At 39.3% G+C, this 22,804-nt stretch overlaps 1 protein-coding gene across 2 annotated transcripts in view; it reads left to right on the top strand.

Moving 5' to 3' along the window:
* Positions 1–22,804, top strand: part of ZFAND3 (zinc finger AN1-type containing 3) — a 352,681-nt gene that overhangs the window by 86,154 nt on the left and 243,723 nt on the right. For both annotated transcript variants that reach the window (XM_059701802.1, XM_059701801.1), the window contains exon 2: positions 11,500–11,540. In XM_059701802.1, the coding sequence (XP_059557785.1) occupies positions 11,500–11,540 (41 nt within the window). The remainder of the gene's footprint in view (positions 1–11,499; positions 11,541–22,804) is intronic.

The following is a 22,804-nucleotide window of genomic DNA, read 5'->3' as shown; positions in this document are numbered from 1 at the left end:
TCCTTAAAAAGAAAACTTTGCAGACATCATGTGAGTGATTTAGAGTGATGTGTAACAGTTCAGACAGGCTAGATGCACTGTTGGAAAGCCTCCTTTGTCATTGCCAGCTAGGATGTCATCTGTTTGAACTGGCCCTTTTCTTGTTGCTTGGGGTGAGAAAAGACTGATTTAGTAGAGCTGTTTGCTGCATCCTAGCGGTTGTAGGAAGTTAGACTTTCTGGGTCTAAGTGTATGATGTGACATAAATTGTTACTAGTCTTTAATTGTCTAGTCTTACCTCTAAGGCAACTGGAATGATTTTATAGAGGAGGTGGTGTTTTCTTTTTTTCTTTTTTTTCCCCTTTTCCTTATCTTCCTTCACTAGCCTTTCCTCTCTGAATTATTAAAAATGACTGAATTAGGAAATGTGACTAGTTTTTACTGATTGATTTTCTTCATTAAGAAGGAAATCCTGCCCTGGCCGGTTTGGCTCAGTGGAAGTCGGTCTGCGGACTGAAGGGTCCCGGGTTCGATTCCAGCCAAGGGCACATGCTCGGGTTGCGGGTTTGAAGGCAGCCAATCGATGATTCTCATCATTGATGTTCCTATCTCTTCCTCCCTCTCCCTTCCTCTCTGAAATCAATAAAGAAATACATATTAAAAAAAAAAAAAGGAAATCCCTTTGTGGCCATAGATTTTTTTTTTAGTTTTATGTTCCATGCCTAACCTAGAGAAATTTAGGGAACGTAAGACTTGGAAGGGTTTGATATAGTCAGGCACTGGTATGTTTGTTTGTCCTTTTGGCTGTTTATTATTTTGTATGTCTTAGTTTCTTCCTTTGTCTTGGATTAAAAAAAAGTGTTGAGAAACATTGATATAGTGTTTTTTATTACCACATTTATACTAAAATATTGGGAGGGAGCTGGCATGCATGTGTTTTCCTGGGTGGTGAGAGATAGTGGTGTATGGATGTCAGAAAAATATTACAAATAAAATGTTTCTAGAATTTTCAGAAATTAGGAGTGTTATTTCAATTTCCAAGATGAATTAGCTGAAAGGTTAATTTATTTAAAAATTAATATATTTTGCCCCACCAGCTGGCTCAGTGGTTGAGCGTTGACCTATGAACCAGGAAGTCATGGTTCGATTCCTGGTCAGGGCACATGCTTGGGTTGTGGGCTCCATCCCTCAGTGTGGGGCATGCAGGAGGCGGCTGATCATTGATTCTCTCTCATCAATAATGTTTCTATCTCTCCCTCTCCCTTCCTATCTGATATCAATAAAAGTATATTAAAATTAATATTCTTCAACACTGGAAAAAAAATTTTATTTCAGAAGAAAATATAATTAAAGCAAGATAACCATTTCTCCCATCAAGCAAAAATTTGAAAGTAATAATACCCATGTTGGTGAGAGTGTATTGAAAAAGTATTTTGAAATGCTTTTGATGAGGGAGAGTATAAATTGGTAAAATTTATCTGGGACGTAATTAGGAAATACCAGAATTATACCTTTTTATTTAGTAATTCTCCTCAGAATCAGTTTTTAAAAGAATGTTTTTATTGGTTTTAGAAGGAGAGGAAGGGAAAGGGAGGAATAGAGAGAAACATCGATGAGAGAGAAACATAGATCTGCTACTTACTCCACACCCCGTACTAGGAATTGAGCCTGCAACCTTGGCATGTGCCCTGACATGGAATCCGACTAGTGATGCTCAACCACTGAGCCACACTAGCTGGGCAGAACTTATTAAAATATTTATGATCAAATATTTATGTCCACAAATGTGTAGTAAGCAATTTTTATAATATAAGAAATCTGGGGAAAAGTTAAACATCCAACAGTAAGAATGTGACTAAATAAATTATAATATTTGTATACAGGTTGGGGCACAAGTAGGTTTACAGTTGATGTGAAACAGTTTATTCTTATTTTCCATACTAACAACTGTAAACCTACTTTTGCCTCCACCCTGTATACTAAACTGTATGGAGCAATATAAATGTTTTTGAAGAATGTTTAGTGACATGAGAAATATTAAGTGTAAATATAAAGTGAAAACTTTATATGTTTCTGTCAAATATGCCATATATGAAAAATGTGTCAAAGTATAATAAAATGCACACCTGTGAATATCCCACACAATTTTACCAGTACTGTTAAATATATAAATTCTTAATTTTGTATATCTGTACGTAAGGGAAGAATTCTTTCAGAACGTTAACAGTTCTTTTTTGGGGGTGGGATTATTAATGATCTTTAGTTTTTGCTTAAAATGCTTCTATTCTTTTTCTAAATTATGTGAAAGGGGCATATATTTAAACCCAGAAAATATTAAACATTATTTATTGAAAGAAGAAAAAAATTTATGGTGTTTTTCCCCCCAACTTTATTTAATTGGAAAGAAACTTCTAAAAGTGCCTGCCACCTGTTATCTCCTGAGTGACAAATCATGGCCAGGTACACAGGGTGGCATTATCTACCAGTTGTAGCTAATACAGTGTGACAGAGCGCCTGAGAGATGACAGACTAACAGCTGCTCTGTCATCTTGGTAGTGTTTGAATGACCTTTACAAAATACATTTTCCAAATCTACTTAGATTTTTCATGGTTCATGCCTTCAAGACAGGATTCATTTCTTCATTTAACAAATATTTTTGGGGTACCTATTAAGTATCAAGTGACCAAGAGGGTCTTTACGCTTATGACACTTAACGTCTAGTGATGAAAGATATAATGACACTTAACTTCCCATGGTGAAAGATATTCAACAAGCAAACAGGTCAGTGGTGAGATATGAAAGAATGATGCAAAGAAAACAGGAAGAGGGACTGATTTAAATTGGGTGGTCAGGTAAAGCCTACTAAGGAGGTTTGAATCAGGACCTGAGTGACAAGAAAGAGCCAGTAATACAGTGATTTCAGGATAGAGGGAACAACATTGGCAAGAGCTCTACAACACATTTTAGAACTGAGAAAAAGGCCAGTGTGGTTAGAATGTGGTATTGAGAGGAGCAAAATGGTAAGAAATGAAGAGGGGAGATAGAACCAGATCATCAGGAGACTTCAAGGCTTTGGTAGAAAGTTTGAATGTTATACTAAATGCAATAGGAAATTGTTGAATGGCATTAAGTAAGAAAATAGCATGATCTTGTTTTTAAAAGATTACTCTGACTGCTGTGTGTAAAATTGTGAAAGGTCAAAAATGGTAATGCGGAGACCAGTAAAAAGTCATTACATAGATCCAATGAAAGTTAATGGTGGCCAGAGTAGAGGCATTGGCAAAGGAGAGAAGTAGATATTGAGGTTTGTTTGGAAAAAGAACTAATGGATCTTGCTGAGTATTGTGTATGACTGAGAGACTGCTGGAAGGATGGGAATTAAAATTTGACTTGAGTGGCAGGGAAGAGGGTATTGCCATTTACAAAGGTGGACAAAATGAGTCATGCACATTTTGGGGGTATTGAGAGTTCTAGTTTGAAATGTTGAATTTGAAGTATTGAATAGGCAGGTAGATATATATATAAGTTTGGAGCAAGGTGATGAGGGTGAACATTTGTGAATCTTTAATATATATGTTATTTCAAGTCATGGGATCACTAAGCAAGAAGTAGAGATAATGAGGACTGAGTCCTTGGACCTCCAGATAAAGTCTTGACAGTGGAGGAGGAGTCAGCAAAGGTGGCTAATGGAGAGCAGTTAGGTGGGAGGAAAACTAGAGGGTAGAGGCATATTTGATCCAGGATCTGAGTGACAAGAAGGCAGAAGTAGAGTTTCAAGAAGAATCTGGTTGAATGCTGCTGAAGGTGCTGTAACAAATTATCACAGATTTGATGGCTTAAGCAACAGAAATTTATTCTCTTAAAGGTCTAGAGCAGTGATGGCAAACCTTTTGAGCTCGGTGTGTCAAAATTTTGAAAAACCCTAACTTAACTCTGGTGCTGTGTCACATATAGAAATATTCATATATATTTTTTTTATATTTGCAACCATAGTAAAAAGATTTATATTTTTGATATTTATTTTATATATTTAAATGCCATTTAACAAAGAAAAATCAACCAAAAAATATGTATAAAATGAACAAAAACAGAAAAACAATTGTACATCTAGGAAAAAATAATAATAAAAACAATGATAATCAAATGGTATGAAAACTAGAAATTAGTGACTTTTTTGGTGCTGAAGTTTGTCTGCTAATTCTTCGATTGCAGGTTCATACTTGGTGCACTTCAAGGCCAAGCAAGCGCCACTAACTTCATCTGTTAGCGGTTTCTTTTGTTCGTTTTAATATTATTTAATGCTGAGAACAAAGTCTCACAAAAATATGTTGATGAAAAAATGGTTAGCAAAGCCATCGCTAGATTTTTTATGTCGCTAAAAGTGTCAGGTACTCTGTTCCAAGCACTCAAAATTTCTTGTTCGTAGTTGCACTCTTCTTCATTATTCAAACGATTTCGTTCCAGATTTTCAAGTTTCGACCTTAAGTCGACAAACACGAGTCCAAATGCTACCTTGAAAACCTGCAAGTTGCATCTCTAAATCGTCAATTTGCATCCATTGGAAATCCTTTAATTCCAAAGTACTGTAAACAACTACATCCGGATACTTAATTATTTTAATGGTCTGTTCTAGGCTTCTAAATTGGTCGAATCTTTTGTTGAACTGTTCAAATAATGAGTTTACTATATTCTGGCACATAAGTATGGACTCCATTACACTCGGTGTAGTGGCCTTCTCGAAATACTTTTTTTCCGAGGAAAATACTTGTAAGTGTTTCATTATCTCGCTTGAAATTTTTAAGTTTACTTTTAAAAAATTTGATGTATCCAAACATAACGTCAATACTTTTGCCAAAACCTTGTAATTTTAAGTTCAGTTCATTCATATGAACAGAGAAATCTGTAAAAAAGATTGCTGACCCACTTATGATCATTGATCTGAGGAAAGTTTGCCAGATCCTTATTCTCAATAAATACCATAATTTCTTCAAAGCACTCCACAAATCGCTCAGGTACTTTACCTCGACTCAGCCATCTCACATTATTGAACATCAGTAGTCCACTGTAGGTTGAATCAACTTCCTGTAAAAGTGCAGAAAATTCTCGCTTGTGAAGGGGTCGAGAAGCTATAAAATTCACAATTTTTGTTACAACCGACATTAAATCATTCAATTCTGAGAATCCCGATTTGGCACACAACACCTCCTGATGGATAATGCAATGAAAAGGTACAAGTGGATGTCTAATAGCTTCCATAAACAATTTCAGGAATCCCACATTTTTTCCCACATTTTTGCCCCATCTGTCTTGACTGACACAATTTTAGAGATATCAGTGTTTAGGTCACTGAATATTTCGTTTCCTGATGTACTTATTGGCACTGATTCTAACTTTATCAACTATTCTCTCATTGTGAGACCATCAGAATATCTAGCAATAATGGCCAACTGAGCATTTGATGTGACATCAGTAGTTTCATCAAGAGAAATCGAAAAATATTTACAACTATTTAAGTCTTTTTTTAATTGATGTTGTACGTTTTTGTTAAGATCTATTATTCTGTCTTTGATAGTATTTCTACTGAGTGGTAACTCAGAAATTCTTTTAATAATATCATCTTTATTTTTCATATTGTGAAATAGAGCTGGTGCACATCTTAGAAATGTTTCCTTAATAAATTCTCTGTCACTGAGGGCTTTTCCATGCTGAGCTATGGAGTGAGCAATACAGGGCTTTTCCATGCTGAGCTATGGAGTGAGCAATACAATTTGTAAGATGCTCTACAGTTAAATTTGTAGAGCATCTTACAAATTTAATGATGGAATTTGATTGACTTTTATAGAGGTGTAGCTGCCTAGAAATGTATTCCTTCCTTTCATGGATACTTTTTTTCAAGAGCTGACAATGATTAGTTTCAAAATGTCTCTCTACATTCCACGTTCTGCTTACTACCGTTTCATTACACAGTATGCACAATGATCTGTTGTTTCTGTTGACAATCCCGTACATCTCGGTCCATATGTCTTGAAAGGGTCGCCTACTGCTACTTCCACTTCCTTTATCATTCAATCTTGCTTTTTTATTTTTTTGATTCTCCATCACAAGGCTGCAAAAATAAATAAATATAAATCATGGCGCCTTTTTTTATAAAAGGTTGATAGGTTTCTTACCTATTAACTTTTTGCAGTGTTGTTGCACTGACTCCTGGTGCAAAACAATTCAAAGATAGTATTTATAACCAACAAATATATGGTGCTGTAATCAATTATCCTACACGCAGAATGTCTCGTCGAGCATTGTTGCACTGTATATCTTTTTCTTCTAACCCTCCCACTCCTGTCTCCTAACGAACATGGCGATCAAGTGCGTCCATTTGCCGAATGCACCTGAATGCATGGGAAGCTTACCTGGGCACATGTTGACAATAAGGAGGCTGTTTCCAGAATCGGGCATTTTGTCACTCGAGTAAAAATAAAATGTCATGAGTAAAGATTAATCTCTTTATAGTGCAATTCTTAACCTTTTTATATTAATGTCAATATTGGAACAATGTATCTTGGATGTTTTCACTATGTATCTTTGCTACGCAACACCGATGTACATGTTTACATCTGGTTTTAGAATTGCATTATTGATCATGAGTAACGTGAGTAATAATATTACTAAAGTGATGCCCAACTCTAGCCGTTGTGAGAGACAAATATTTGAATTATGCAATTTTTTGTCTCTGTCGATGCATGTCACCCAAAATGAGTTCGCGTGTCACCTCTGACACGCGTGTCATAGGTTCGCCATCACTGGTCTAGAGGCTACAAGCCCCAAATCTGGCAGGACTGACTCCCTCTAGGACAGTGGTTCTCAACCTTCCATTACAATGCTGTGACCCTTTAATACAGTTCCTCATGTTGTGGTGACCCCCAACCATAAAATTATTTTCGTTGCTACTTCATAACTGTAATTTTGCTACTGTTATGAATCGTAATGCAGGATGTATTTTCATTGTTACAAATTGAACATAATTAAAGCATAGTGATTAATCACAAAAACAATATTTAATTATATATGTGTTTTCGGATGGTCTTAGGCGACCCCTGTGAAAGGATCGTTCGACCCCCAAAGGGGTCATGACCCACAGGTTGAGAACTGCTGCTCTAGGAGTTAGGGAAGAATCCATTCTTTACCTCTTGAGTGGTAGCTAACCTTATCATTCCTGTGTTTGTGACCATATTTCTCTAGTCTGTACCTCTATCTTCACTGAGTGGCTTTTCTGTGTGTCTCTCCAAACTCCTCGTTCCCTGTCACAAAAACATTAGTAATGTCATTGAGGCCCACCTGGATAATACAGGGTAAACTTAAAATACTTACCCTCAAAGACCTTTTTTTCCAAATAAGGTAAATTCTAGGGATTAGGATTTGACATCTTTGTGTGGTCATTATTCAACCTACTAAACTAAACCTTGGTTTTAGAAACTTGGTAGCCATTGTAGATCTCAATAAGAGCAATTTCTTTTCAGCAGTGGGGCATAGGAAAATCCTCTTCTCCTTTCATGGTTGCTGCCACATAGAGAACTCTGTTGTCTGTCCCAAGACTGTGCACGTTGATCACACTTTTTTTCCATGGACAGTCTGTAGTTGTATGCCTATGGCTAGCTTCAAGTTTTACATGCTGAACATGAGAAAGGAGCAGAATTTCCAGAAGCCTCTGCCTGCTTTTTTTTTTAGTTCATTAGTGTTGACCTGCAGGATCCAAGTTGGCATTACCAATGGCCATTATTTCTATAGACAAAATTTGGTTTATTTCAGATTTCAGACATCTGTTTTGATTAATAATATCAGTAGCTGTGTAATTTCATTTGTAATCTGATAACCATATTGCTGAAAAATTTCTAAGCAGAAAGTAGAATGTATGTCATTTAGGTAATATATTGGTATAATGGGTATTTTAAATAACATAAAGTATCTGAAGAGAGGTAAAGGGATGCAGAGAAAAATGCTATTTGCCAGTTTTTTCTTACCAGCTTACACAGATGTTAAAACTAGCACAATTGGTGTTGAGCTGCCCTCAGTTGTTTTCTGTAGACTTTTCATGATTTCTGTTGGACACTGCAGAGCAGCAGAGGTGAGAAATAAGTTGCCTCTGGCTCTAGTGGCACTGCATGGATGAGAGATGGCAACACATCTGGAAGAGGCCTGCTTCCCTGGGGGGAGTTCTAGTAACCAAGGGATTCCTTTATCCTCAGATCTTCTATGAGATGGAACTGGTACAATGCCTGCCCTCCTGCTGGTATATGTTTTTGGAGGGGAGGCATTGCACTTTCACCATATGAAGAGAGCTGACCTAATTACCATAGATTAAATCTTTAGTTGTGGGACCGTTCTTCCAGATTACCCCTCTCCTCTGTATTGGAGCATGACATGGTGAAAACAACACAGGCTTTAGAGTTCAGCAGACGAGGTTCATCACCTAACATGTTTTGTAACCTTTGGCAAGTTATATACCCTCTTGGAGCCTCTGTTTTCTCGTTTGGTGAAATGGGGTTGAAGGCATCTAGTATCATGCTTACCACATAGTAGGCATATAAAAAATGTTAGATTCCATGATTAATACATCTTCCATATTTTCATTTTGTATGCAATTATTGATGCTTAAATTTCCTTACTACCTTTGTTGTCTTTATATTAAGTAGAGTCTTACAGAAAAATCCACCTGTTAACATAGCATCTCCTTTGGGAAAGAGAAATAATGACCATCCCTTCTTGGTCGGTCCCCCCCCCCCCCAAATTTTGTCACCTTATGACAGTTACTAACCATTAGGTCTTTGGCTCCATTACATTGGCATACAATCATAGTCATCAGGGAATACTTCCTGAGGAAGGCTTTCATTATAAAATTTACTAAGGAGGCAGAAGAAAGTTGGTTTAATCCATGTGGAGGAGTGGCTCTGGGCAAAGACTAAAATATGGGGAAGGGAGTTGCTGAGGAATGAGGCTGTAAATAGGTCAGATTATTCAAGAGTATTCCAGGAGTCTTTTGGAAGAAAGCTGTTGGAATGAGTCTAGTACTTGAGAAAGATTCAGGAAGGGAAATAGCAATGAGAATAACTTAACAGGCAACTTATTATTGAGTAGAGGCCTGGTTCATGAAATTCATGCACAGGAGGGGGTGGTCCCTCAGCCCCACTTGCACCCTCTCTAATCTGGAAGCCCAGGGATTAGGCTTAAACTGGCAGTTGGACATCCCTCTTGCAATCCAGGACCTCAGGCTCCTAACCACTCACCTGCCTGCCTGCCCTAACCATTTTGCCTGCTTGCCTGATCCCCCCTACTGCCCTCCCGTGCCAGCCTGATCCCCTAACTGCCCTGCTGCCTGATCCCCCTAACTGCCCTCACTTGCTGGCCTGGTCGTCCCTATTAACTTTTTTTCCCCATCTTATCCCCTTCACACACAATTGTATTTGACTTTCTTATTGGCTTCTCCCTGTCACACATTTTCTCTCTCCCCTTTATGTAACACTTTTTCCTACTGACTCATCATTTATAAACTTTTCTTTCCTCGTTATTTCCTACTTCTGTTCCATCCTTCTTCTTCTCATCTTTCTCCTACCCTCTCTTCCTCCCCCCAAATTCCTTCTTTTCTTTATCTTTACCCCTGCCCTCCCTCCCCTTTCCCTTCCTTCCCACCTTATTTTTTTTTCTTTACTTCTTTCCTTGGACCTGCTTTGCTTCCTCCCCCCATTTATTCCTTCTTCCCATTCTCCTTTTAAGTAGTACCGGCTCCCCTTTAAAACTTTTCTTCCCTCCCTCTTTCTCTCTCATCCTACCTTTCCCATACATTCTTCTCTACTTACTTCCACTGTTTCAATATCTATCTACCTGCCTAATTATTCACTATTATTTATCTTTTTTCTTTTCTGACTCCAACTTTTAAAATCTGTCCCCAATACACAACTATACTTGATTTTCATTATAGTTCCTGCAGTTCACTCACACAGCCTCTTTCCTTCTTTAACTCTGCTCTCTACTGACTCCTTTATAAAGTTCTTCCCTCCCTCCTTCCCTTCTTAAAGCTTCTGCTGGGGGAGGCCGTTAACCCCCAGCCCAGAGCTCAGCCCCGGCCGGGTGTTCGCTGCCCCCCCCCCCCCCCTTCCCCTGCCTCCCTGTTGTTGTCCTGCTCCTATTCCCTGTCTAGGACATCTGGCCCAGTGAGGGTGGCTGAGGCCCGCGCGGCCCTGGGCGCTGCTGCCAGGAAGCAGGAGCGCCTCTGCCCAGAAGGCCTCAGCTGTCCCCCAGCCTCCTCCCGCTTCTGGATGGGGCTCCCCACTCCGTGCTGCCTGCGCCCCGCCCAAGGGGCGCACCTGCTCCAACCGCGTTTCCTTCCCTTTTCCATTCCTGCATCTTTTTCTTGTTCCCTTTCTGTATTTCTGTTTCACCTCTCAGCCTGTCTGCATGTAGGCCTGCCTTCCTCTCCCTCTCCTGTCGTATCCTATCCTACCCTGGGCCTTGCAGCTGCCTGAGCAGAGTGCGGGGATGCAAACTGCTGATCTGGTCGTGACATGATGCTGTAATGGACAAATTTACATATTCCTCTGTTATTAGATTAGATTGCCCACCGTGTTGTGCCTGGGCTGCTGTGTGATGCCACATACTGTGCTGTGCTGTGAACAGAGGATCGCAGGATGGCCTTTGGAGTTGGCTCAGTACCGAGGTCACATACTTCCTCTGTACTTCTCCAACTGTGTGACCTTGGGCAAGCTGCTCATCTTTCACGTGGGCATGTGACTGTATGGCCTTGATTTCCTAAGACCTCTGAATTTAAGACCCCTTGTAGGAGGTGGTGGGAACATTTTCTCATTAAATTAGTCATTCCTTGTAGCCAATTGCATGATGTTTCATGGTTCTACAAATGTTAATGTGATTTTTAAAAAATGCATTTAGAAGCAAAGCAACATGATAAAACCCATCTCAAGGATGTTAGGAAGATTACGATAATGCATGTCAAGTGCCCACCCAAGTTATTTTTCCGAGACTAGTAGCTATTATTAACGAGGAAAGGACATGAAAAATAATTTTATTGGGAACATCTGAAGAAAGAATTTTAAACAGCAAGGTCATAATGTGACCAGGATCTTGAAATAGGAGTGGAATGAGGGGGAAAAAAGACAAGAGAAAAGTTCAAGTAATGCTGTAGAGATAAATGAATGTGTATACAGTGAGGAAGTTTTACTCCTTTACAGACAAAGTTTTCATTATAGTGATAACTTTGTGATATATACTCCAGTGTGAACAGCAGGAATGTGGTAATTATGTGGGAGAAATTGACTCTTGTGTCATCATCTTAAGTTGCTAATCACAAAAAATGATGCATTGGATAACTCACAAACAAAAAGTATTGTGTTTTGTTGTGGGGGTGGTGTGGCTGGTTGGGGATTTATTATTAGTTTATTAGTGTGGTTGCCTAGCCAATGATACTGAATTTTTAGCTCCTCTTTCTTTTTTTTCCTTTTTCTTTTTTGCCTCAGGTCCAGCAAGACTATGAACCTCTGTTCCAAATGCTTTGCTGGTAAGTGCAGAAAAGGATTTTTTATTTACTTTTATTTTTCTTCTTTTGGTTGTTCCTAAGACATCATTTGGCCCTCCTTTGGGTTTATGCATGGGGATTTGTTTCTTTGTTTGTGTGTGAAAGCAATTTCTCTTCACCAAGGTGCTTCATATATTTCCCTAGGACTATTGAAATAGCCTCCCCGAATGAAATGAAATCTTATGTGTACTTGCATCAAACAAACTGTCCTCGATGTACAGTTGTGGTGTATAGTGGAATTGTAAAAACTCACATTGTACTAGGGTAATATATGTTCATGTTTGACCTTGAATGATTAATGGTGAATGTTGCCTTTACCAATGAGAATGCAAGAGAAAGAATATTTCATATTGGAGTCAGGAAGACATTCATGCTGAATTAGCCTTTTCTAATCCAGTCCCTCATTTAAATCACCTTGGGTAAGTCACTTAATCTCTTTGGGCATCAGATTCATCATTTGTAACATGAAGGGTTGGGGTTTGATGTTTACCAGGTGTTCTTTCCAGCTCCAAATGTTGATTGGTTGACTCCCTGAATTTATGATCCCTTCATGAAGTTGCAGCCTTCATGCTTTTTTTAAAAAAAGAACTTTATATCTAAATGATCTTATATTAAGTAACTAAGTCTTTACTACTTGAGATATGTTTTTCCTTTTAATCTTTTAATTGAGATATGTTTAACTTAACGTAACGTTCCTTCTTTATTACTTTATGTTTGTCAAAGATAAACAAAGTTGGACACTAGTTAAAGTGGTAAGGACAGCTCTTAATGAGTAATTTACTGCTACAATACAAAGTCCTGTGTGAACTGAACTCGGATTTGTGCAGAGGGACTGGTTATTTTAAAAGGTGAGGGACTAGACAGGGTTTGCTATCTTGGCTCAGTAGAGTCAGGGAAGTGACAAATTACAAAGGGTTTGGTCGGTGTAAATGATAAGGTGGGGCGGTGCCTCTTAGCTGACTACCATGGAAGTTAAGATTCTATTCTACAGAGACAGGGACTGAGACCCTCTCCTTCTTGATGATCACCTTTTAAAGCAGCGGTTCTCAACCTGTGGGTCGCGGCCCCTTTGTAGGTCGACAACCCTTTCACAGGGGTTGCCTAAGACCATCGGAAAACACATATATAATTACATATTGTTTTTGTGATTACTCACTATGCTTTAATTATGTTCAATTTGTAACAATGAAAATACATCCTGCATATCAGATATTTATATTATGATTCATAACAGTAGCAAAATTACAGTTATGAAGTAGCAATGAAAATAATTTTATGGTTGGGGGTCACTACAACATGAGGAACTGTATTAAAGGGTCGCGGCATGAGGAAGGTTGAGAACCACTGTTTTAAAGGAATGGCTTTCATGTCCTTGAGCAAAAATTCCAGAATTGTAGGAGATACATATACATCTCAAAGGGTCAAGGATAATTCACAGTTGTAAACTCTTTTTATTAAGTGCTCTAAGATAGGGTGCTCTGGGGCCTGTATTCAGATGTTGGTTATAACAAACCTTAAATTCTTTTGGCAACCCAGAGCTTTCCTAGGCAGGCACTTAAAGCGGGGCTAGTCAAACTAGGGATGGGGCCTTGAGCTGTTAGAAACTGTTAGTGTTTGTTTAAAACTTCTACTGTTGGGGGAGAGGAATAGATGAAATCATTTGTGTTAAGAATCTGTAGTTTTTATAGGCCGAGGTTGAGGCCTAGTTGAGAAAAGGGCTCAAGAGGATCCTAGCTAGAGTTTGGTAAAGGGGAGAATTTTTGTCAATTTTTATCTTCTACTCATTATGCCGTTTGAGCGCCAAAATAATCATAGTATAAGCTTTAGACCTTTGCATTTATGTCTAAACTAGGGGGTAAGTGGGAAGGAGTTGAGAGGGCTGGGAAAGCTGACAGTTTGTATCTGTTAAACGTTTAGAATTTGTCAGATACTTTAGGTCTTTAAAAGGTAAGTTTGGTTTTTATCTAACTTGTAGGAGTATCTCTGCCATGTTAAACAAATGTATTCTGCTTTTCTTATTCTTCATATCTACAATTACAGGTATGAAGAGATGCTTCCTCACTGATGTGAGTTAAACTTTATAGTAAAAATGAAAGTAGCAATAAGACATAATGTTTTGTGGTTATTTCCATAACAGGGTTGCAAATTCTTATATCATAGTAGGTAAATTAAAACATTTTTGCATTAACCTGCAGCTCTTCTGCTTGGAGTTATACTCTAATCTCTTTTCTGCTTTTATTCCCTGTGGAAATTAAGAATAGAAGTGGCTTAGTTCTAGTAACCCTTGAAAGGGAAACATTGTAAGTTACAGCTAAATTTTGAGGATCTGCAGTAAGAGGAACAGAGTGAATCTGAAATTTTTAAGTTGGTTTCCTTTCAGACATTGTGGTGTACCCATCAGGGAAATAGTATTAAAATACTCACTCTAGTTAGTTATTTTATAGCATGGTGAAGTTTGGGGAAGATAGTGGAATCAGTATGCTTCTCATACCTTGATTTTTCAAATCATCTTTTCCCAGAAGAAAGGCAGCTTCTGTTTTTAAGATGAAGCATTTTTTTTATCTCAAGAAAAATGATTTTAAATATGATAATGTTATATGCAGTAAATACCAATTATTCAAGAAAAATGATTTTACATATAATATTACATGCAATAAACACTAATATTTCAAGAATAAAAGGATTTCAAGTATAATAATATTACCAAAACTGTACTAACATAGTATGATATCTCGGAAGTTGTAGGAAATACTAAAAATCTGCAAATAACAGGATTACTTCTATTATATTCCATTATATATTTTTTCCCTCTGGCTCTATATTTGTTCATCAGTTTATGTTGTTCATTATATTCCACAAATGAGATCATGTGATATTTATCTTTCTCTGACTGGCTTATTTTGCTTAGCATGATGCTCTCCAGGTCCATCCATGCTGTTGCAAATGGTAAGAGTTCCTTCTTTTTTACTGCAGCGTGGTATTCCATTGTGTAGATGTGTTACAGTTTTCTAATCCACTCATCAGCTGATGGGCACTTAGGCTGTTTCCAAATCTTAGCTATTGTAAATTATGCTGCTATGAACATAGGGGTGCATATATCCTTTCTGATTGGTGTTTCTGATTTCTTGGGATATAGTCCTAGAAGTGGGATGACTGGGTCAAATGGGAGTTCCATTTTTAATTTTTTGAGGAAACTCCATACTTTTGTGAATGATCCATGTGCACTTGAGAAGAATGTATATTCTGTTGCTTTGGGGAGAAATGTTCTATTAATGTCTATTAAATCCATCTGATCCAGTGTTTCCTTTAGAGTCTCTGTTTCCTTGTTAAGTTTTTGTCTGGAAGATCTGTCCAGGGAAGTCAGAGGGGTGTTAAAGTCCCCTACTATGACTGTGTTGTTGTCAATCTCTCCATTAAAGTCCTCTAGAAGTTTTTTTTATATATTTAGCTGCACCTATATTGGATGCATAAATGTTTACCAGGGTTATATCCTCTTGTTGAATTGATCCTTTTAGTATTATGTAGTGACCTTTGTTGTCTCTTGTGATGGCCTTTATTTTAAAGTCTGTTTTGTGGATATGAATATTGCTGCTACAGCTTTTATTTTTATCTTTTCTATTTGCATGGAAATTTTTTTCCCATCCCTTCACTTTCATCCTGTGTGTGTGTCTTTTGTTTTGAGGTGGGTCTCTTGTAAACAGCTTATAGTTGGGCCATGTTTTTGTATCCATTCAGCTACCCTACACCTTTTGATTAGAGCATTTAATCCATTTACAGTTACGGTTATTATTGAGAGGTACTTATTTATAGCCATTTTAATTCTATATGGCTAGCTTTCCTTCTGTTTCTTCTCAGCAATCCCTTATAGCAATCCCTTTAACATTTCTTGTAATGCTAGCTTGGTGGTGATGAACTCCTTTAGGCTTTTTTTTTTTTTTTAATCTGGGAAGCTCTTTATTTGACCGTCTATCATGAATGATAGCCTCGCTGGATATAGTAATCTTGGTCTCAGAAGATCCTTGCTTTCCATTACCTTGCCCCCTTCATGCAATTCCCTTCTGACCTGTAGAGTTTCTGATGAGAAATCGGGTGTCAGCCTTATGGGAACTCCTTTTTAGGTAACACTTTTTTCTTTTTCTCTTGCTGCCTTTAAGATTCTCTCTTTGTCTTTAATTTTTGGCATTTTTATTATGATGTGTGTGGGTGTGAGTCTGTTTGGGTTCTTCTTGTTTGGGTTTCTCTGTGCCTCCTGAACTTGTGTGACTTTTCTTTTACCAGGTGAGGGAAGTTTTCTACAATTCTTTCTTCAAACACCTTTTCTATTCCTTTCTCCCTCTCTGCCTCTTTTGGTACACCTATTATTCTAACGTTGTTATGTGTCTCTTTGTCCCGCAGCTCCCTTAAGCTGTCCTCATGTTTTTTAATTGTTTTTTTTTTCTTTTTGGTTCTCTAATTGAGTGATATTTTCAACTCTGTCTTCTAATTCACTGATTCGATCCTCACCTTCCCCTAATCTGTTGTGTATTCCTTCCAATGTGTTCTTTATTTGTGTTATGTCTTTCTTTATCCCAGACTGTTCTTTTTTCATAGTTACTATATCTTTTTTCATACTGTTGAGCACTTTAAAAATCATTACTCTGAACTCTGTTTCAGATAAATTTCTTATCTCTGCTTCATTTATCTCTTCCAGAGAATTCTCTAGTTCTTTCATTTGGGGGTTATTTCTTTGTTTCCTTATTTTGGTTATCTTTCTGGGTTTGTGACTATGTATTGGTTAGTCAGGGGTGGGCAAACTTTTTGACTTGAGGGAAACTGGACCAGAGGGCCGGAACAAAAGCATGGATGGAGTGTTTATGTGAACTAATATAAATTCAAAGTAAACATCCTATCTAATAAAAGAGAAACATGGTAATTAGCATATGACCGCTACCCTTCCCATTGGCTAAACAGGGCAATATGCAAATTAACTGCCAGCCAAGATGGCGGCCGGCAGCTAGGCAGCTTGAAACTAACATGAGGCTTGCTTGCTTCAGTGACGGAGGACTCCAATGTTCCCCGCCTGGCACTGCAGGCCTCTGAGCTGCAACTCTAAGCAACTATGTAACAAATATAGAAGCTAAACAAAACCCCAGAAATCTGCTTTAGTCACCGGGCTTCAGCCTGCAGGATCGCAACATTGTTTCAAATACAGAAGGTAGACAAAGGCCAGAAACCTGCTTTCAGCAGCGGAGGCCTAAGAGCTGGAGCCAAGCCTCAAAGCTAAAGCTGGCCCAGAATGAAAAAAAGAAAAAAGAAAAAAAGGAGTGGTTGAGAGCTTCAGTCACCCACCAGCCTGAAAACAGTCCTCAGCCCCTCACCCAGACTGGCCAGGCACCCCAGTGGGGACCCCCATCCTGAAGGGTGTGTGACCAGCTGCAAACAGCCATCATCCCCTCACCCAGGCTGGCCAGGCACCCCAGTGGGGACCCCCACCCTGATCCAGGACACCCTTCAGGGCAAACCAGCCGGCACCCACCCGTGCACCAGGCCTCTATCCTATAGAGTAAAAGGGTAATATGCCTCCCAGCACCAGGATCAGCGGAGTCGAGAGGCCTCCCGGCACCAGGATCAGCGTGACGGGGCAGCGCCCAAACGCCCTGATTGCCCTGCGGCTCTGTGTGTGACAGGGGGCTGGGCCACAACCCCCCTGATGGGCCCTGCTCTGTGAGTGACAGGGAACAGCACCCCAACCCCCTGATTGGCCCTGCTCTGTGCGTGACAGGGGGTGGCGCCGCAACCTCCCCATCAACCCTGCCTTGAGTGTGACAGGGGGCGGTGCCCCAACCCCCCAATCGGCCCTACCCTGAGCGTGACGGAGGGTGGCATTGCAGCCTCCCAATCCGCCCTGCTCTGTGCATGACAGGGGGCAGTGCCCCAACTCCCCAATTGGCCCTGCTCTGAGCCCGACCAGGGGCTGCACCTAGGAATTGGGCCTGCCCTCTGCCACCTGGGAGCAGGCCTAAGCCAGCAGGTCGTTATCTCCCGAGGGGTCCCAGACTACGAGAGGGCACAGGCCGGGCTAAGGGACACCCCCCCCCCTCCCGAGTGCACAAATTTTTGTGCACCGGGCCTATAGTCATTACATAAAAGGGTACGGTCTTTTTTTTCAATAGTTTTATTCATTTCAAACGAGCCGGATCTGGCCCACGGGCCATAGTTTGCCCACGGCTGGGTTAGATCCTCCTACACCTCTCAGTCTCTAGTGCAGGACAGTGTTAAAGGCTGTTTCTGACTGATTGGATCAGGCAAAGATTCCAAGCCTGCAGAGACCACTTCTGTCTACAGACTAATAGGATTCTGACTTGAATTGCCCCCAGGCAATCATCCTAAGGTGTGGTGAGAGTTTTTTCAACAGGGTGAGGCAGTTGCTTCTGCCTAGAGCAGCCGTGGGCAAACTATGGCCCGCAGGATCCGGCCCGTTTGAAATGAATAAAACTAAAAAAAAAAAAGACCGTACCCTTTTTATGTAATGATGTTTACTTTGAATTTATATTAGTTCACACAAACACTCCATGCTTTTGTTCCGGCCCTCCGGTCCAGTTTAAGAATCCATTGTGGCCCTCCAGTCAAAAAGTTTGCCCACCCCTGGCCTAGAGGCTGTTACTTTTAATCTCTTAAGTGGCCTCAGGGCAAGTTTTCCAATAGGGCAGCGGTTCTCAACCTGTGGGTCGCGACCCCTTTGGCTGTGGAATGACCCTTTTACAAGGGTCGCCTAAGACCATCCTGCATATCAGATATTTACATTACGATTCATAACAGTAGCAACATTACAGTTATGAAGTAGCAACAAAAATAATTTTACGGTTGGGTCACAACATGAGGAACTGTATTTAAAGGGCCAGAAGGTTGAGAACCACTGCAGTAGGGTGTGTCGATTGTCTTCCCCCCTGGCACGGCAGATGTCTATGTGGGAAAGATGTCCTCCGCTGTGTGAGGGAATGGCTCAACCCAGGAAACTTGGGGTGTCTGCCTTCTGAGCTCTATCCTCCGAGTCCCCGCTCCTGGGTTCTGCTCTCACAGCTCCAGTCCACGTCACCCTCTCTTTGCCAGAGCACAAGGTGTCTGGCTCCACAGGGAATTTTTGTGCGTTGGCCCTTCAAGAGGGTGCCCGAACTTTCAGCTGCCACTCCCTGGCAGACAGTACCCCCCTGCTTTTTACAGCTGGATGTTATATGGGTACGCTCCTCAGATTTGGTGCTCTCTGCTGAGGAGCCCAGCTTCAGGAATAGATCCCAGAGTTCTCAGTGGCACCCCCTCACAGCTGAGATATCTCTCCGGGACTTCAATTGCCATCTGTGGGTGCCCAGCTAGCCCTTTCGTGCCTCCACCCCTCCTACCAGTCTCTATGCAGTCTACACTTTTGGTCCTTGGGTATCAGGGTTCTTTCCTGTGAGTTTTCCGTTGATTATTCAGGAAGCCTTTCCACATTTCTGTTATAATTCCAGCTTGTTCCTGGGGGCATGTCTGTGCAGCATCCAGCTACTCTGCTGCCATTTTTCTAAAATGAAGCAATTGAAATAGGGCATATCTGTCTGTCCTAGCCAGTTTGCCTCAGTGGATTGAAACATCAGCTGCGGACAAAAGGGTCCCGGGTTCGATTCTGGTCAAAGGCATGTCCCTTGGTTGCAGGCTCCTCCCCAGTTTGGGCCCTGGTCATAACGTGTGCAGCAAGTAACCAATCAATGTATTTTTCTCACATTGATATTTCTCTCTGTCTTTTCCTCTCTCTTGGAAAAATACCCTTGGGTGGGGATGAAATAGGGTATATCTGTCTTTGTAATTCTGTTGACTTTGATTTTTTTAAAGCTGAAAGTCTAAGAAAGATTTCTTACGTATAACACATATTGGTTATATATTTGTCGAAAAGAGTTCAGCTCATCAAATTCTCTCAATCATTGTGTTGTCTATTGGAGGGTATCTGTTTGCTGTGGGTGTATGAAAAACCAGAATATTATAGAAAGTAATGTAGAAAACATCCCCAAGCCAATTCGGAATTAACAAATACTAATATTTTGGTCTCCCACTTTGTAACATTTTAAAAGGAAACCAAAATTTTGTAGTTTTCTTTTATCTCAGTTATCCTTTTCCCACTTCAGAGACAACAACTATTTTTTTTAAAAATTGATTTCAGAGAGGAAGGGAGAGGGAGAGAGATAGAAACATCAGTGATGAGAATCATTGATCGGCTGCCTCCTGCACACATCACACTGGGAATCGAGTGCGTAACCCTTGCATATGGCCTGACCGGGAATTGAACTGTGACCGACAACCTCCATTCTTATCCTTGTATTTATACTTTTATTATTAATAGGTATTTATGTAAGTAATATATGATTCTGTTTTTAAAATGTATAAGTAATATGTTATACTAGTCATTCTACAACTTGCATTCTTTTTTAATAATGCTTTTAGAAACCAATCATGATGACACATGTTGCTTTAGTTCATTTTAACTGTTAAAATAATTCTATTATCATTAATGTCCTAGAGCATTCTCCGTTTATGGCTTTTTGTACCAGTGAATATATATAACAACATCCCTTTGGTACTCCTCAGTATAGTTGATGAATTATTAGCCACCCTCATTATACTATGCCCCAATTTATCTGTTCCCCTGTTAATGGACATGTAAGTTCTTTTCAACTACTGTTTTTATATCACAATTGCAACCTCATGTTTGCTCTATTTTTTAAAAAATTAACATTTGATTATATTAAGACCGTTTCTATATTGGAAACCCTATCCTTTGTGGGGTAGCTTCGTTGTTTTTAAATGAAAGCAAGACAAGGGCAGTAGTTCCTTAATTGATTAGCAAAGCTGAACTCTGGCAGCCCTTTTGGACTTCTTAGTCTATAGCAGTTTGCTGTCTTACTAATAAGCGTTCATAAATTGTGTAGCTAATTGTTATGCTAGTCAAGGTAAATGAAGCAGTGTGAAGATATTATGGAAATTATGTCAAAAACAGTTGTTGCAAAATGCTGAGTTTTGTAAGTAACAGAAAGACAACGCCTTTTAGGCTTTAAGTAGAAAAAAATGTGACCATATGTCAGTACTTTAGGCAAAAAGGAAGAAATTTAATTGTCACTGGGTCTTTTAACATACTTTGACTGTCCTTTGGTTTTATTTCTGTTCACATGTTTGTCTAAAATTGTGGTCTCTGTACTGGTGCATGGGATTGTCCATTGAGGCACTAAGAGAAAATTGTAGAATTTCTACTTACATCTATTTTTATTATCCTTTACATATTAATGTTTATAATGTACATAATCTAATTGCTATTGGTTTCCTGGAGTTGCTATAACAAATTACCACAAATTTGGTGACTTAAACAACAGAAATTTATTCTCTCACAGTTCTGGAGGCCAGAAGTTTGAAATCAAGAGGTCAGCAAGCAAGGCTGGTTTCTTACAGATTCTGAGAGAAAATCTATTCCATTCCTTTCCTTGGCATTCCTTGGCTTCTGGACATTACTCAGGTCTCTGCTTTATCTTCACATGCCCTTCTCACTTGTGTTTCTCTTTTTACTCCGTCTTTTCTAAGGACAAGTGTCATTGGCTTTAGGGCCCACCCTTATGTAGGATGATCTTATCTTGAAATCCTTAGTTACATTTGCAAAGGTGTTTTTTCCAAATAAGATTACATCTATAGGTTCTGGGTGAACTTTTTGGGGAGTTTGGGGGGGGGGGCGGGCGGGGTTTGAGGATGGGTCACACCATTCAATACACCACAGGAGTATTTAATTATTAAAAAAACACACAGACATGTAAGGGGTATGTGCTCAAATTTTATAGTAATGTTGTACCTCTACCAAAGAAGTTTGGAGACTCCTAGTTTTGAGATCTTCTTGGGTTAGATGTGGTTGTCCCTTTTTCATGTATAAGATACTCTCTTGACTCCACCATGCTACAGATCCTTGATCTGGCTATTTCCTTTGTGCTTGAATTAGAGGGTTATAGTGAGGTTGCCCTTTGACACTTTTCCTGGTTATAACAACCCTTGCACTTAATTACTTGTCCATAGTAGAAATGGTTGGTAAAATGATAGGGCTTTATTTTCAGACCATTAATGTATAACTAAAATGTGATTTTTAATATACAAAATTTTCTGTCAATTAAAAATGTCTCACTGCTCAGCTGGTTCTTAGTGTGTAAACTAGAGCTAGCTTATGTTAACAATCCTATTACCAAAGTTTTTTTTTAAATTTCTTAATTTACTTTTAGAGTAAATATTGCATATAGAGAAGAAAAAAAATATCTTAATCTAACACTTCTGGTTGGGAGAAAAATAATAAGGATATAATCTTAAAAGAAGAATTACATAAAAAGGATACTTAAAAAAGAAGTGGAATAAGAATTAATGTTTGTGAAATAAGATGGAAGAAGGGCAAGGACAAATATCCATGCCTTTAAAAAGACAATAAAATTCTGAGATGAAATAATTGCAATAATAATTAAGATTTCTGCAGTCCTTTTATAATATTTTTAAAATATATTTTTATTGATTTCAGAGAGGAAGGGAGAGGGAGAGAGAAATAGAAATATTGATGATGAGAGAATCATTAATGGTCTGCTTCCTGCATGACCCCTACTGGGGATCAAGCCTGCAACCTGGGCATGTGCCTTTGAATGGAATCGAACCCAGGACCCTTCAGTCTGCAGGCTGAATGTCTATCCACTAACCCAGACCAGCTAGGATAACCCTTTTATAATTGAAATCCATTTTGCATAATATTTATCTCATTTGATCCCCACAACTTTGGTGATTTTGTATTTCTGTATTCCAGATGAGGAATCTGTGGCTTGGATTTATTAAATAATGTTCCAAAGATTAAATAAAATTTAAAGCAAAAAACTGAGATTTGATATTAGGTGTTTAGCAGTCTCCAACCTTTTGGACCTCACGGACACCAGTGGTCCACGGACCACCGGTTGGCGGCCCATGGTTTAGACTACAAATCTCCCACTATTCGATATTGTTAGAAGTGAAGGTAGTAGGTTTAGATGGAAATGTACTGTAAAAACCCTGTGAGGATGTCACAGTAGCATTGTTTTACATTTGTGCGTAAGTTAGGGCTATACATTTTCCTTGTATGCTCTCTTTAATTCAGTTTCAGTTTGTCTTTAGGTCTCCAGGGAAAATCAGAGAAATAGTGCTGGAAGCTTCACAGCATAGCTAATTTGGGAAAGGTTTGCATGTGTGTTGCGGGG

This window comes from Myotis daubentonii, chromosome 6 (assembly GCF_963259705.1).
Source record: "Myotis daubentonii chromosome 6, mMyoDau2.1, whole genome shotgun sequence".
Lineage (NCBI taxonomy): Eukaryota > Metazoa > Chordata > Mammalia > Chiroptera > Vespertilionidae > Myotis > Myotis daubentonii.
Note: the sequence above shows the minus strand (reverse complement) of the source record. Positions and strands in the feature narration are given on the sequence as shown.